The 11,910-nt window shown below is 45.8% G+C and overlaps 1 protein-coding gene across 2 annotated transcripts in view; it reads left to right on the forward strand.

Moving 5' to 3' along the window:
* The window catches only part of rab11fip5b (RAB11 family interacting protein 5b (class I)), a 25,540-nt gene extending 14,055 nt beyond the window's left edge, over positions 1 to 11,485 (forward strand). For both annotated transcript variants that reach the window (XM_080774470.1, XM_080774471.1), the window contains 4 exons: positions 1,355 to 1,988; positions 3,055 to 5,658; positions 7,330 to 7,474; positions 8,163 to 11,485. In XM_080774470.1, the coding sequence (XP_080630596.1) occupies positions 1,355 to 1,988; positions 3,055 to 5,658; positions 7,330 to 7,474; positions 8,163 to 8,441 (3,662 nt within the window). In that variant the 3' untranslated portion in view covers positions 8,442 to 11,485. The remainder of the gene's footprint in view (positions 1 to 1,354; positions 1,989 to 3,054; positions 5,659 to 7,329; positions 7,475 to 8,162) is intronic.
* Positions 11,486 to 11,910: the final 425 nt, after the last annotated feature.

Consider the following 11,910-nt stretch of genomic DNA (forward strand, 5'->3'; position numbering starts at 1 on the left):
GCCCGCAACTCGGTGGCGCGCTATGAGCTTGTAGATCTGCTATTTTTCAATAGCTAAAGCATAAAGGCCTATTCATTGTCTGGATTTTCGGTGGTGAGGTGACCACCGCTCCGGTGGTGAGCTGACCACCGGAGCTGAAATAACGTTTAGCGGTGGTGAGTAAAAACAGAGAGAAGGGTGGTTTGCTCTTCACCGCGGCTTGTGACGTCATGTTGTAGTTCGGTGGTCACCTAATCACCGAAAATCCAGACTATGTATGAGCCTTAACATGATGCTAACACCAAAAGGGGTTCCTTCCCAAAATGGGTTAAATACAATTTTGAGGTATTTGCACTTTTCTTGAGTATTTCCAATTTTCAATACGTTTAATTCTACTCCAGTACATCTCAGAGGCAAATATTGTACTTTTTATTCCACTACATTTATTTGAAAAACTTTAGTTACCATTTGAAAACAGCCGATCTACAAACTCACAATGCTTGTGATGCGTGGCATTGTGAGCTTGTAGATCTGCTATTTTCAAAAGACTACTTGAAATGGGACATTCTGCTCAATGAGTACTTTTACTTTTGGTACTTCAAGTACATTTTGATGCCAATACTTTTGTACTTTTACCCAAGTACATTTAGAATTCTGGACTTTTACTTGTATCCATAGTATTTCTAGATGGCAGTATTGATACTTTTACTTAAGTGAAAAATGTGATTACTAATTTGTTTGAGCACAGGAAGGTATCTAGTAAAAAATATATTACAGTATTTTGAAAATGTTTGCCTATAGTGTCAAAATTGGGTATGCCAGGTTGAAAGTAGTTAACCTAACCTACGTCAGTGGTTCCCACACTTTTTCACGTCAAGGACCCCCAAATTGACACTAATTAGCCTGCGGCCCCCATTTGAAGAGATATGCCATGGACCCCCATAAGAGAAGTTTTGTTTTTTTCACTATAGCAGCAGTGATTTTCAAACCGTTTAATTTCAAGGACCCCCAGTTTGACTTGCATTAGTCTACACATTTCCATCTCTGGGACCCCCAATTTATATTGTAAAATCAATGTTAATTTAACTCTGAGAGTGTACAAATGGATTGAATACTTTATTCGTCAGAAATGTACAGTAAGACATTAAGGCTAAAAGGATAACAAAAAAGCATTTTACAGTAAGCAGGAACAATACAAGGTAATACATCAAATACATAGAAATAGTCATCAAGAATCCTAAGCAAGCTCAGAACCTAATATCTGTCTAACAGTAGATTATCTGTGCAGTGAGGCTATGAGTATTGGTGACAGAGTTAGTAAAATGAGACTTTTCCCTTAAAGCTAACCTTTGTCGTTCCGTTCTTTCCAAAACAGTGCTCACCACCCAGCACACGACGAAGGTGCTCACCCACAAGCGGGCCTTCAGCGATGGGGCCAGTCGGATCACCACCACAGCCAGCGTGTCCCGGCCGCATCATCCCGCCGTGGAGTCCGTCATGGGCCATCAGACCCTGACGCAGTCCAAGTCGTCTCTGTGCATCAACGGGAGCCACGTCTACGACTCGGAGCCCTCCACCCCCAGGAACGCCTCGTCCAAGCTGGTCTTGCTGGAGAAATGCTCGCCGCTCTCCCGGTCCCTGCAGAACCTCACCAAGCGTGGCGGGGGAGGGGAGGACAGAGGCCCCTCTGCCGCCGGCGAGGGCAGACGCTGGTCCTTCGACAAGGGGAAGAAAGAGGACAAGGAGGACGGGTCGTCGTCGGTCCCCCAGGTTCAGAGCGCCCGCATCGGGTCTTGTCCCGCCACGCAGCAGCCGGTGGCGACGCCCTCCACGGCTGGCGTGGTTTCCCCCGATAAAGGGAAAAAGATGAGAAAGACGTTGTTCTCGACGGGAGGAGGCAGGAGCGACTCTCTCCCAGCCAAGTCGGAACAGAGTCAAGCCGGTTCATGGGCTCCTGAGGGCAGACTCAGGGGCTGGTTTGGCTCCGGTGACTCCCAGAACAAGCCAAGGTGAGTGACGGTCATTGCGAAGACTCAACTCTGGTTCCCGACAGGTTTGAAATAGCGTTCTTCTTTTCTGACATTTGAGGCACCCCCCTCAATAGCAGTGACTTCCTGGTTGATTAGGCCACGGACCTCCATTTTGTACGATGTTTTAAATATGTCTGGGACCCCACCTTAACGGTCCATTTGGTTCCTAACTATCAATCATTTAGCTGGGGGACCCCCTGGATCGAACCCAACCCCACCCACCCCAAGGAAACCAGGGGGGTCCCTACACTTTGAGAACCAGTGGTCTAGAGTTGTGTCTCTGCTGCCCCAGCTCCTATGCAATGCAATATGTCATATTTTCCTTCATATTAATGGCATGTTGCCCCATACATAAACACACATCTCATACAGTATTTCCCACACCATACGATTTCAAATATCAGGCCCGGAACAAAATTCCATTTCCATTTTCATCTCTTGAAACACTTTTCACTCTGGCATCACTAGTTTGGTGCATATTATTTTAAGCGAAAGATGTATAACTTTCAAATACTTTTTTCAACATTTCCAAAAGAATTGTGAAAATCGCTTTATCCGTCTTTCTTTATCACAGTTGCAATATCATTGTGGCGTAGGACTTGAAAAAGAAAAGTGAAATATATGATGTGGGAAAAATCATTTTCATGTTGCGCTGCGCTCACCCAAAATGAATAACTGCCAATGTTGATGGCTCAAATCCTGAATGGCTAAAAGCACTATTCTTTTTCGTTAAGACATTTTCAATTGCGCTTTGCTTTTAAAAAAAAGAAAAAGAAAAAGGTATTTATGTTGCTGTTTCCATAATGATATAAGTTTCTGATCTCTGTTTATTTTAACGTCCATTGACCTAAGATAGCTCGAGGCTAGTCAAGCATTTCAATAGTGTAGCAGAAAGAATACCCATTTGATCTGGGAAGTATCTCGAAACATTGTCGATTGGTAATTTTCTTTTCCTTCTGTTTGTGTAAAAACAAAGATGCTCCTCCATTGACTGGATGGTACAGTATTAACTAAGAGGACTACTTTTACCTTATTTCCTCCACAGGCTGGAAGGTTCTCCTAAGGTAGAAAGCAGCTCAGATGCACTCCCCCCTCCCTTCCCTCCCCGGTCACCCATTCATCACCCCCAGACCTCCTCTTCCTCTGCCTCGCCCACCCACGTCCCGCCCGAAAGTCACGAGAGTCACGCCTACAACCCCTTCACCCCTACTTCCTCCCCCTCCCCGACGCCACCCATCTCCCCCTCCAACCCCTTCCTCCCCCGAATGCAGCGTAACCCCTTTTTTGTGGAGCTTATAGCCGAAGAGTCGCGCAGGTCTCCTCCCCTCGTGTCCTCCTGCCCGCCTTGCATGGCTCTGCCCCCCTCCTCCCAGCCATGCATCCCCATCCCTGACCACGTAGACGTCACCGCGCCAAAGAGGGTGCCCTCCATACGGCGGGAGCGCCCCAGGGCGGTAGCTAGGCAGGTGTCGCTTCCTGCCATGCTCCCGAGACCGGTCACGCCCGTCTCCCTCGGTCATTTCACCCCTCGCTCCATGTCAGACAGTGGGGGAGAACAGTGGGATGACTCCTTTGATGCGTTTGCCTCCAGCAGGCTCAACGTGCCTACGAGAGCGCCTCACCATCATCGGAAGCCTTTGACGGCTGAGAGACGAGGAAAACCGCCTGACGAACACGACGTCGAAGGGCTGGAACCGCCGCCGCTGCCTCCACGGAGGCCGCTGAGAAGTGCGTCGAGCGAGTTGTACTCCAACAGCTGGCTGCACAGAGGTCAGGAACTCGCCGTCCAGAAAGAGGCCTGTCTTCTGTCACAAACCGGCGCAGCGTCCCGCCAGCGCGCCAGGGAGGAAGAACAACAACGCAAAAGAAACACCCCGAGCAGTGCGTCTCCGTCTCCGGACCCTCCGACGGCCAGTGAGACGTCTGGGTCGCCCAGCGTTCGCTCACCGTCCAACGACGCCAGTTCGGCCCCTCTGTCCGGGCTCCCGTCCGATTCAGACAAGCTGAAGAAGTTCAAGTATGAGCCATTGGAGGATGACACGCACTGCTGGAAGGGGATGCTGTTTGAACAGGACCTGTATGGTCGCATTGGCAGCACAGGAGGCTATGGCGAGCCCAGAGTAAACGATGCACTTTCATCAGGAGCTCCAGAGGAGCTTGCCGGAAACCAGATTGCATCAAAGAGCACGGCGGCTCCCTCTCAAGAAGCTGACATCATCACCGGGCCTAAAATGCTTCTTAATAGTGAGCTGACTGTTGCCGACCTTCTCAGCATGTCTGCTGATGCGACGGCTCCTAAATCAAACTCAAAAGCATTAAGCGTTACTCCCGTTACATTAGAGCCTGTGGTATATTCTCCCCATGTTCATCCACCCCAGCCGCAAACAAGTGAAAACAATAACTTATCTTACTCTCTGACTTTGGAAGATCTGAATATGAATGTGAATAACTTAGACTTTAGTTTTATTGATTCCGAAGGCTCCACTCCGTCAGAAACAACAGCAGACACTCTCAGAGGTCTCAAAGACTTAGTTGGTGAGAGTTTCCCACAACCGCAAGAAGATTCACACGTAGCTATTTACCATGAGGGCACAGGGGTCACACCTGAGTACATGTTTGCTTTACAAAACACGACATCCGAGATGAACTCGTCCCTAGTGGACATGAGCGTATCGCCTGACAGAATGTGGCCAGCCTCCCCAGTTAGCGAAGAAGACACAAGCGAGAACATGTTTTCTTTGTTAGACATTAACTCATGTGGTCAGTCCGACCTCGAAACTGAGCCCAGACCGGTCCGTTTGAAAGGAGAAGAAGAATTGAGACAAACAGACGACACATTCGACGGTAACGGTAACGCTGAAGTCAAACTGCAGGCCACCTCTCACCAGATTGGGTCGTCGTCGTTTGCCGGGGTGCTTAGCGCGCGCTTGAGGCCGAAAGGAGCGACCCAGGAACACGCCGATGTCAATCCATGCAGTCGGAGCAAAATCGATAAATGTAACGGCCTGTTGCATCCTGTGCGCAGGACTTCAGAGACCGGTGAAGGACCATTCTCATATCAACCTGCTAATTCATCTCACTCTTCTTCCCTGACATTAGATAAAGAGTCAACCTGTGTGACAGATAATTGTAAACCAGTCAGTTCTTCATTCGAAACCCGTAGTATACAGTCAATTCATAACAAAACCGGTACGACGGAAAACTCCTCGTCAGGAGGGCAAGGGGCAGCCACCGCCTTCGAAGACCTCCACGTGAGGGTAGCGCCAAACTTCACCCCTTCAAAGGCAAAGATTGGCCAATCTTTGCAAGACCCCGCACCACCACCACCTTCCTCTGTTTCCATCCCCCCTGCTGCTGCTGCCCTCCTCTCCCCGTCCACTGGCAGTATTAACGCACCACCGGCTAACCACCACCCGCACCCTCCCCCCCCCGACCTGCACCCCGCAGCCACGAGGCCTAGTGCAGACACCAGCGCCACTACTGCTGCTACTACTCTGGCGGTGGCACTGGTCAGGTCAGCCCTCTCTTCCGTCTCCTCCTCCTCCTCCACCTCCTACACTGTCCAGTCCCTGGTCGATGCACGGCACACACTTTTGCCTGAGGAGACACAGCCTGCTATCAGCTGCTACCTGCCCCTTCAGGAGAGCAGGTGAGATAACCCTCACGATGAGAGAAAAGAGAAAAAATTAACAAAAGCTTGAATGAACTCCCCTTTATGACAGTGGTTCTCAAACGTTTGTGCGTCAACGACGCAGACCCCCTCCTCCCATCTGAAAAGTTTTTGTGCCAGACAGGGACTTCAAAGAACAGAAGATTTATGTTCATGATATTTTCCAAAATTACTCCAACTTTTTTTTCTAATATTTTCAAAAAGCATAGCATATTATGTCCAAGCTTGGAGCGTGGGCTACGCGGCGCAAAGTATCGCGCTGTGAGCTTGTAGATCTGAATAGCCAAAGTAAATGGATAATGTAGCTAAAATGATTATGATGCTACTCTGGTGCTGGGGACACTCCGGGAATCCCCCCGGTAAAAACAGGACGTGAGTTGGCACTGTACTTGGTGCCTTCTTTTTCCTCTACCCCCTACACGGAATCTCTTCGCCGAAAATAGTCGATCTACAAGCTCACAACGTGCTGCGCTGTGAGCTTGTAGATCGGCTATTTTCGGCGACTGTTGCACCCCAGTTGGTTAAGTACCAACTATACACATTTTTACTACGTCTGTGTTTTTTAGTATGTTGTTTATTATTGTTTGTTTTTGCGGCTCTGATTCTTTATTTGTATGCCACTGAAACCAACCATTTCATCCAAAGCCTTTTGATGAAGCCTGTTGTGCATGGTTCTTTGCTTTGCTTCATTTTTTAATTTTGTGTATATCCACATCACATGTTTCAGTTAAACTTTTTGCTATGTGTTCGCATGCTGAGTTCTGCCTGAACTTTGCTGCTACTTTCACTACCTGCTGAATGTAAGTCTCCCGTGTCATGTTGGGTACTGTATGGGTATTTCTCTGTTTAAAAAGTGATGATTGTGTGCTTTTACTCCACTAAAATTATTTCAAAATCTAGAACTTGATTATTGATACAAAGCATAGGCCTACATTAACCACTTCAGCCCAATATTGGCCATTTGAAAATAGCCATGTGAGCTTGTAGATCTGTTATTTAAAAAATATGTTATTTTTTTATAGATTTGAAAACATGAAATCGGACCTTCTGTATATAGGACTTTTACTTTTGGTATTCTACAGTAAGTACATTTTGTTGCCAATACCTTTGTACATTTACTCATTTAGAATTCTGGACTTTTATCTGTAACAGAGTATTTCTATATTGCAGTATTGATACTTTTACTTAAGTAAAGCATTTGAGTACTTTTTCCACCACTGTCATCAAACAGTAGGTTCATTAGCGGCAGCATTTGATCGTCCTTTTATCGTCCTGGGTTACTAGGGGGTTCTAAACGGACCCTTAAGTGCAGACTGCCGGTGCATACTACCATTTTAGAGATAAATAAAATCGGTTCGGGAGGTTCGCGATTTTATTTTGTCTCTAAGATTCTAATAGTATGCATCAGCCATTACAGGTCTGTAACTCTGAGTGTGTACAAATGGAACCAAATGGATGCTTATACGGGTCCATTGGTTACATTTGTACACTCTGAGTTATGGAGGGGAGGGTCCTCAAAATCTAAAAAAGTTTGAGAACCACTGCATATCGCTGTCGAAATATTTAGCCAATGGGTGTTTTTTGAGTTATTTCATTTGTTATGTTGTAACAATAATACTGAGGTGTTTACTTGCGACATCACCAATGCAGCCCACATCCAGTGAAGCCTTTAACCAGTACAGCCACTCAGCCTGAGAAGAAAGAGGGCCGTTCCGTGCTGGAGAAGCTCAAGTCCACCATCCACCCGGGCCGTGCTGCTCAACAGACTGCTGCTGCTGACGCTGATAAGAGCCAGGTACTGGCCACACACACACACACACACACACACACACACACACACACACACACACACACACACACACACACACAGATACATACACACATACAAGAACATAAGTATTTCAGGTGCAGCAAAGTTACATCCAAGGCATGATGTCCGACAAGCATGCCATGTCACCCGGGACTCAACGGGCACAAGGTGTAGCTTCTCCACCATACATGGCGGCTGCTATAGCCTAGCCTCTGTACCCAGGCTTTTATTTTCCTTCGCATTCGGCTCGGGGGGAACGAGACACATTTCCTGGTCTAGGAGTGGGAGTGAACTACAGTGCAGAGGGTGTTGCTCGAAATATGGCGACGTCATTTTTCTCCGCTGTTTTCTACCAGGGAGGGTAGGGGCGGGCACTCAGATCGATGAACCATACAGCGCTTGCTACCTTCGCTACCCGCCCCTCTAGACCGGAAAGCAAGCTGGCTGGGCCAGGATAGGCGGCTGCCAATCATAGCAGAGACAGCACTGCACTCTGCCAGCCCTCATGCCTCGATTCTGAGCATCCCAAGTTGTAAAAACAACCAGTTTTTGTCCCAAAGTCCGCGAGACATGGCCAAAGCATTCACCCCCCCCCCCCCCCCCCAGCCAAAAACAACGTTGACAACCCCTGCTATACAAATAAGAACTTGCCTTTGCCTTGCCCCTCGTTCAGGAGGCCACCGCCGCCACAGCGCAGCAGGCGGCCCTGCAGTACCAGAGCCTGAGCAACATGGAGCTGATCTCGCTGCTGCTGCAGCAGGAGATGGACCTGCAGAAGCAGCAGACGGCCTCCGCGGAGCAGGCGGCGCTGCTGGGCAAGCGCGAGGCCGAGCTCCGCAAGGTGAAGACGCAGGTGCGCGACCTGGAGGACTACATCGACAACCTGCTGCTGCGCATCATGGAGCAGACGCCCACGCTGCTGCAGGTGCGCGGCATCGCCCGGCACAAGTGACCGACGGGACGGACGGGCGGACGGACGGACGGACGGACGGACGGACGGACGGACGGACGGACGGACGGACGGACGGACGGAGGGACGGACGGAGGGAGCGTTAGCCGTTGTGCGCGCGTACACTTAAAGGGGCATGATGACAGGCTATTTTTTTGCCCTTTGTTTTCCCGTTCAGGTTAAAAAACTACAGTAGATTAACCCTTTGAAGACCTGAGACCAGATTCTTCTAAATGGTCTTCTAAATCCCAATCTGGGAACCCATCTGCAAAAAAATGAAAGAAAAACAGCTCCTGTTTGTTTCCTTGAATTTGCCTCTGGAGGCGGACCACAATAGAATGTGTATAACAGGATGTTGGCCCACCATCAGCCCTCTACTTCCTTTGGGGCACCTATGTTTTCATTCCTACTATCAACAATGTATACACATTCTGAATGGCCCTGCTGACAGAATCAGTAGCATAGCTCGGAGTCTGTTCTTGAGAGATGATCTAAATCCTGATCTGGTGCTCAAACCTTTTCATGTCAAGAACCCCAAAAATTATATGTAATTCGCCGCCGACCCCCATCTGGAAATGTGTTGTTTCAGGGAGGGGTTAAAGGGGCATGACAGGTTGTTTCCTGTTCAGGTTAAAAACTACAGTAGCGTGCGTCGAGTGTCATTAGTGTGGTTGCTGTAGGCGACATGCCGATGTTCCGAGGTCTCAAGGTCCGAGAACAAGTAAACCAGTTTTTTTGTTAACCTTTTTTTGTTCATTGAGTTAATGGACCTTTTTTGTAACCTTTTCTATAACCCCAACAGAACATGTCTGATTGGACAATATAATGGCCAATCACGCGAGGGCAGAAGTGCGCCGGAAGGCAAGCTGCCATTGGCCATAGTGTCCAATCACAGTGCGTCTTTTCCAGGACTTAGCCATTCAATTCAAATGAGCTTTATTGGCATGAGAAAACAAACGTTTATATTGTATTGCACAATCTACGTAAAGCGCCTTGGATACAGGCGCTATATAAATGCACCATTTACCATTGCCTCTGATTGTCCTACCGAACCTCCCCTTCTATGACGTCATGTTTTTAACCTTGCTGTAGTTTTTAACCTGGAACTTCAAAATCAGCCTAGGGTTTCATGCCCCTTAAAGGGGGATACCACCCGTTTTCGACATTAAACTAAGTCACTACTATAACAGAGCTGTGGAAATAATTAAAAGCCCCACCTTCTGTATTGCCTTTTTTGGGATAGTGTGATCAGTAAGGCATTATATGGCTGCTGGGGCTGAACATAGTGTAACAAGTCTTCATTTTATATTCATGCCGCACCGTTTCAGCTGGAAGTGAGATTCCCCATTCTGCAGGGTAAAGAATACATCGGCCCTAAATTTCACTGATCACTTGAGCTGGATATGGACTCTTCAGTCTTATTCTCAACAGATCTTTAAGGTTTAATGAACACACTTGAACACAATTTCTGAAAATGGGCAATCTATAAGCTCAGCACCTCGCAGGGTGATGCGTTGTGAGCTTGTAGATCGCCTATTAAACAAACTCAAAATTATTCCGATTTGTTTGTGTTAATTTTTCCCCATAATGACATGCCCTAAACTGGGATTGTTAGGGTTAAAGGGCTTAGGAACAGTTACAACTCTAACTCAAAAGTGTTTGATTGATGCAAGTTATTTGTATCTTGAATGCAGAGACAGGGTCCATATTGATCACTCTTTTGGAAATCAAAATTCCTATGTATATATATTTTTCCTGCATGTGAGATTTAAGATTTCTGATGTTGTAGAAATCACTGTTCGTTCTAGGAACTGGCGGTGCCACACAAACACCCGATTTCAGTCAGCCAAGTCTTCCCACTGCTAATACTGCCCAGTTTGATGTGGACACGACATAACCCATAACATAATGCATGCTTCTTAACCGTAAGACATTTTGGTACGAGCATCAGAACATTATGTCTGTCGGGCACAAATATTTTATGTTCAAAACTGTTACTTTTCAGGAAATTAAAAAAAGAAAGAAAAACAAAGTTCCAATGAATCAAATGTAGTTATTATTTAATCACACACTCTTGTTGATACTTTGCACTGGTTCAATTATTTATTAAAAAAACTAAACAAAAAAACAGACAGACAGACAGACAGACAGACTTAAACACTTTCACTTTCAAATAGCGAAAATAGCAGCTTTACCAGTTTGCAGATCAGCTATTTTCACTGTTTCTGCGCTACACTCTTATGCGACTAAAATTCACAGCTTTAATTAATGGGTAAAACTAATTCAAAGGTTGAAATAATACAAGGTCTCTGCCCGACAGCAATGAGATACAAATGGCTATCTCTCACCCGCTTCATAGAATAAAGCTACTCAGCTTTTTCCATTTAAAATAGTCAAAGCCTTTTTTACATACGCACTAAATAATGAATAGGCTACAAGTACATTTGATTTGCTGTTCAGAGTTTCAAATAATTACTCTGGCATAGTATGATGCTTTAATTAACAACAAAAAACGTAGCTTTTTGTCAGCTGCATCAAATGCCAGTTGGACACACGTTTACTTGAGATGATTTCATATTTTGAAGGGGGGAAAAATAGAAAGAAATGCTTTATAGAAAGAAAAATGGTCAAATCATAAATTTCTGCAATCCAATATGAACACTAAAAGAGAGAGAGAGAGAGAGAGAGAGAGAGAGAGAGAGAGAGAGAGAGAGAGAGAGAGAGAGAGAGAAAGAGAATGAGAGAGAGAATGAGTGAGTGACTGGAAAAAATAGAAGAATTCTGCGTTACCATTGCTGTATTATAAGACACATAGGCAACCTTACAATCTGTCTTGGAAGAGCACAGTCTTTTTTATGTTTTATTCCCAAGTAATGTTTGGGGTGTTTATTACATATATTTAAGTTTTATTATTTCTAAGAAATGTTGCCACTTTATATCGTTTGGTTACTGTTATGTTTTGAGCCAAAAAGCCAAACTAAATTGCTGGAGAAATTACAAAGGAAGTATGTGGTGACGAAGAATGTATTAAATTATTTTGCTACGTTTATTGTGTTGTCATAATATTGTCTAATTCCACTCTGGTACCGGCGTACCGTTGATTGTAGATCACAGCGACGCTTCACATGACCGCAGTACTGTAATTAAGTCAAATAAAATGCAGATAAACAATGAAAGTTTTCACGCTCTTCTGTAGGCTTAGGCTAATATGATGATGAATAAATGGCTCTCGATTATTAACCTATACATGAGCCAGATTAAGTCAGTTATCGGTTGTAATTATTGGTTTCAATAGGCTATATTTACAGTTAATTGTCCAGCCCTATTCTAAAGTCTGTTTTGCATGGATGATATGAATACAGATGTGAGTCACATGCCCAGATGTGTGCCTTGCCTTGGACACAAGGCACCAAATTATTTTGGGGATTATTAAAAAACTGAATGGCTGGAAAATGGAAATTAAGAGTTTACA

Source organism: Protomyctophum bolini (genome assembly GCF_963924005.1).
Source record: "Protomyctophum bolini genome assembly, chromosome: 10".
NCBI classification, from domain to species: Eukaryota; Metazoa; Chordata; class Actinopteri; order Myctophiformes; family Myctophidae; genus Protomyctophum; species Protomyctophum bolini.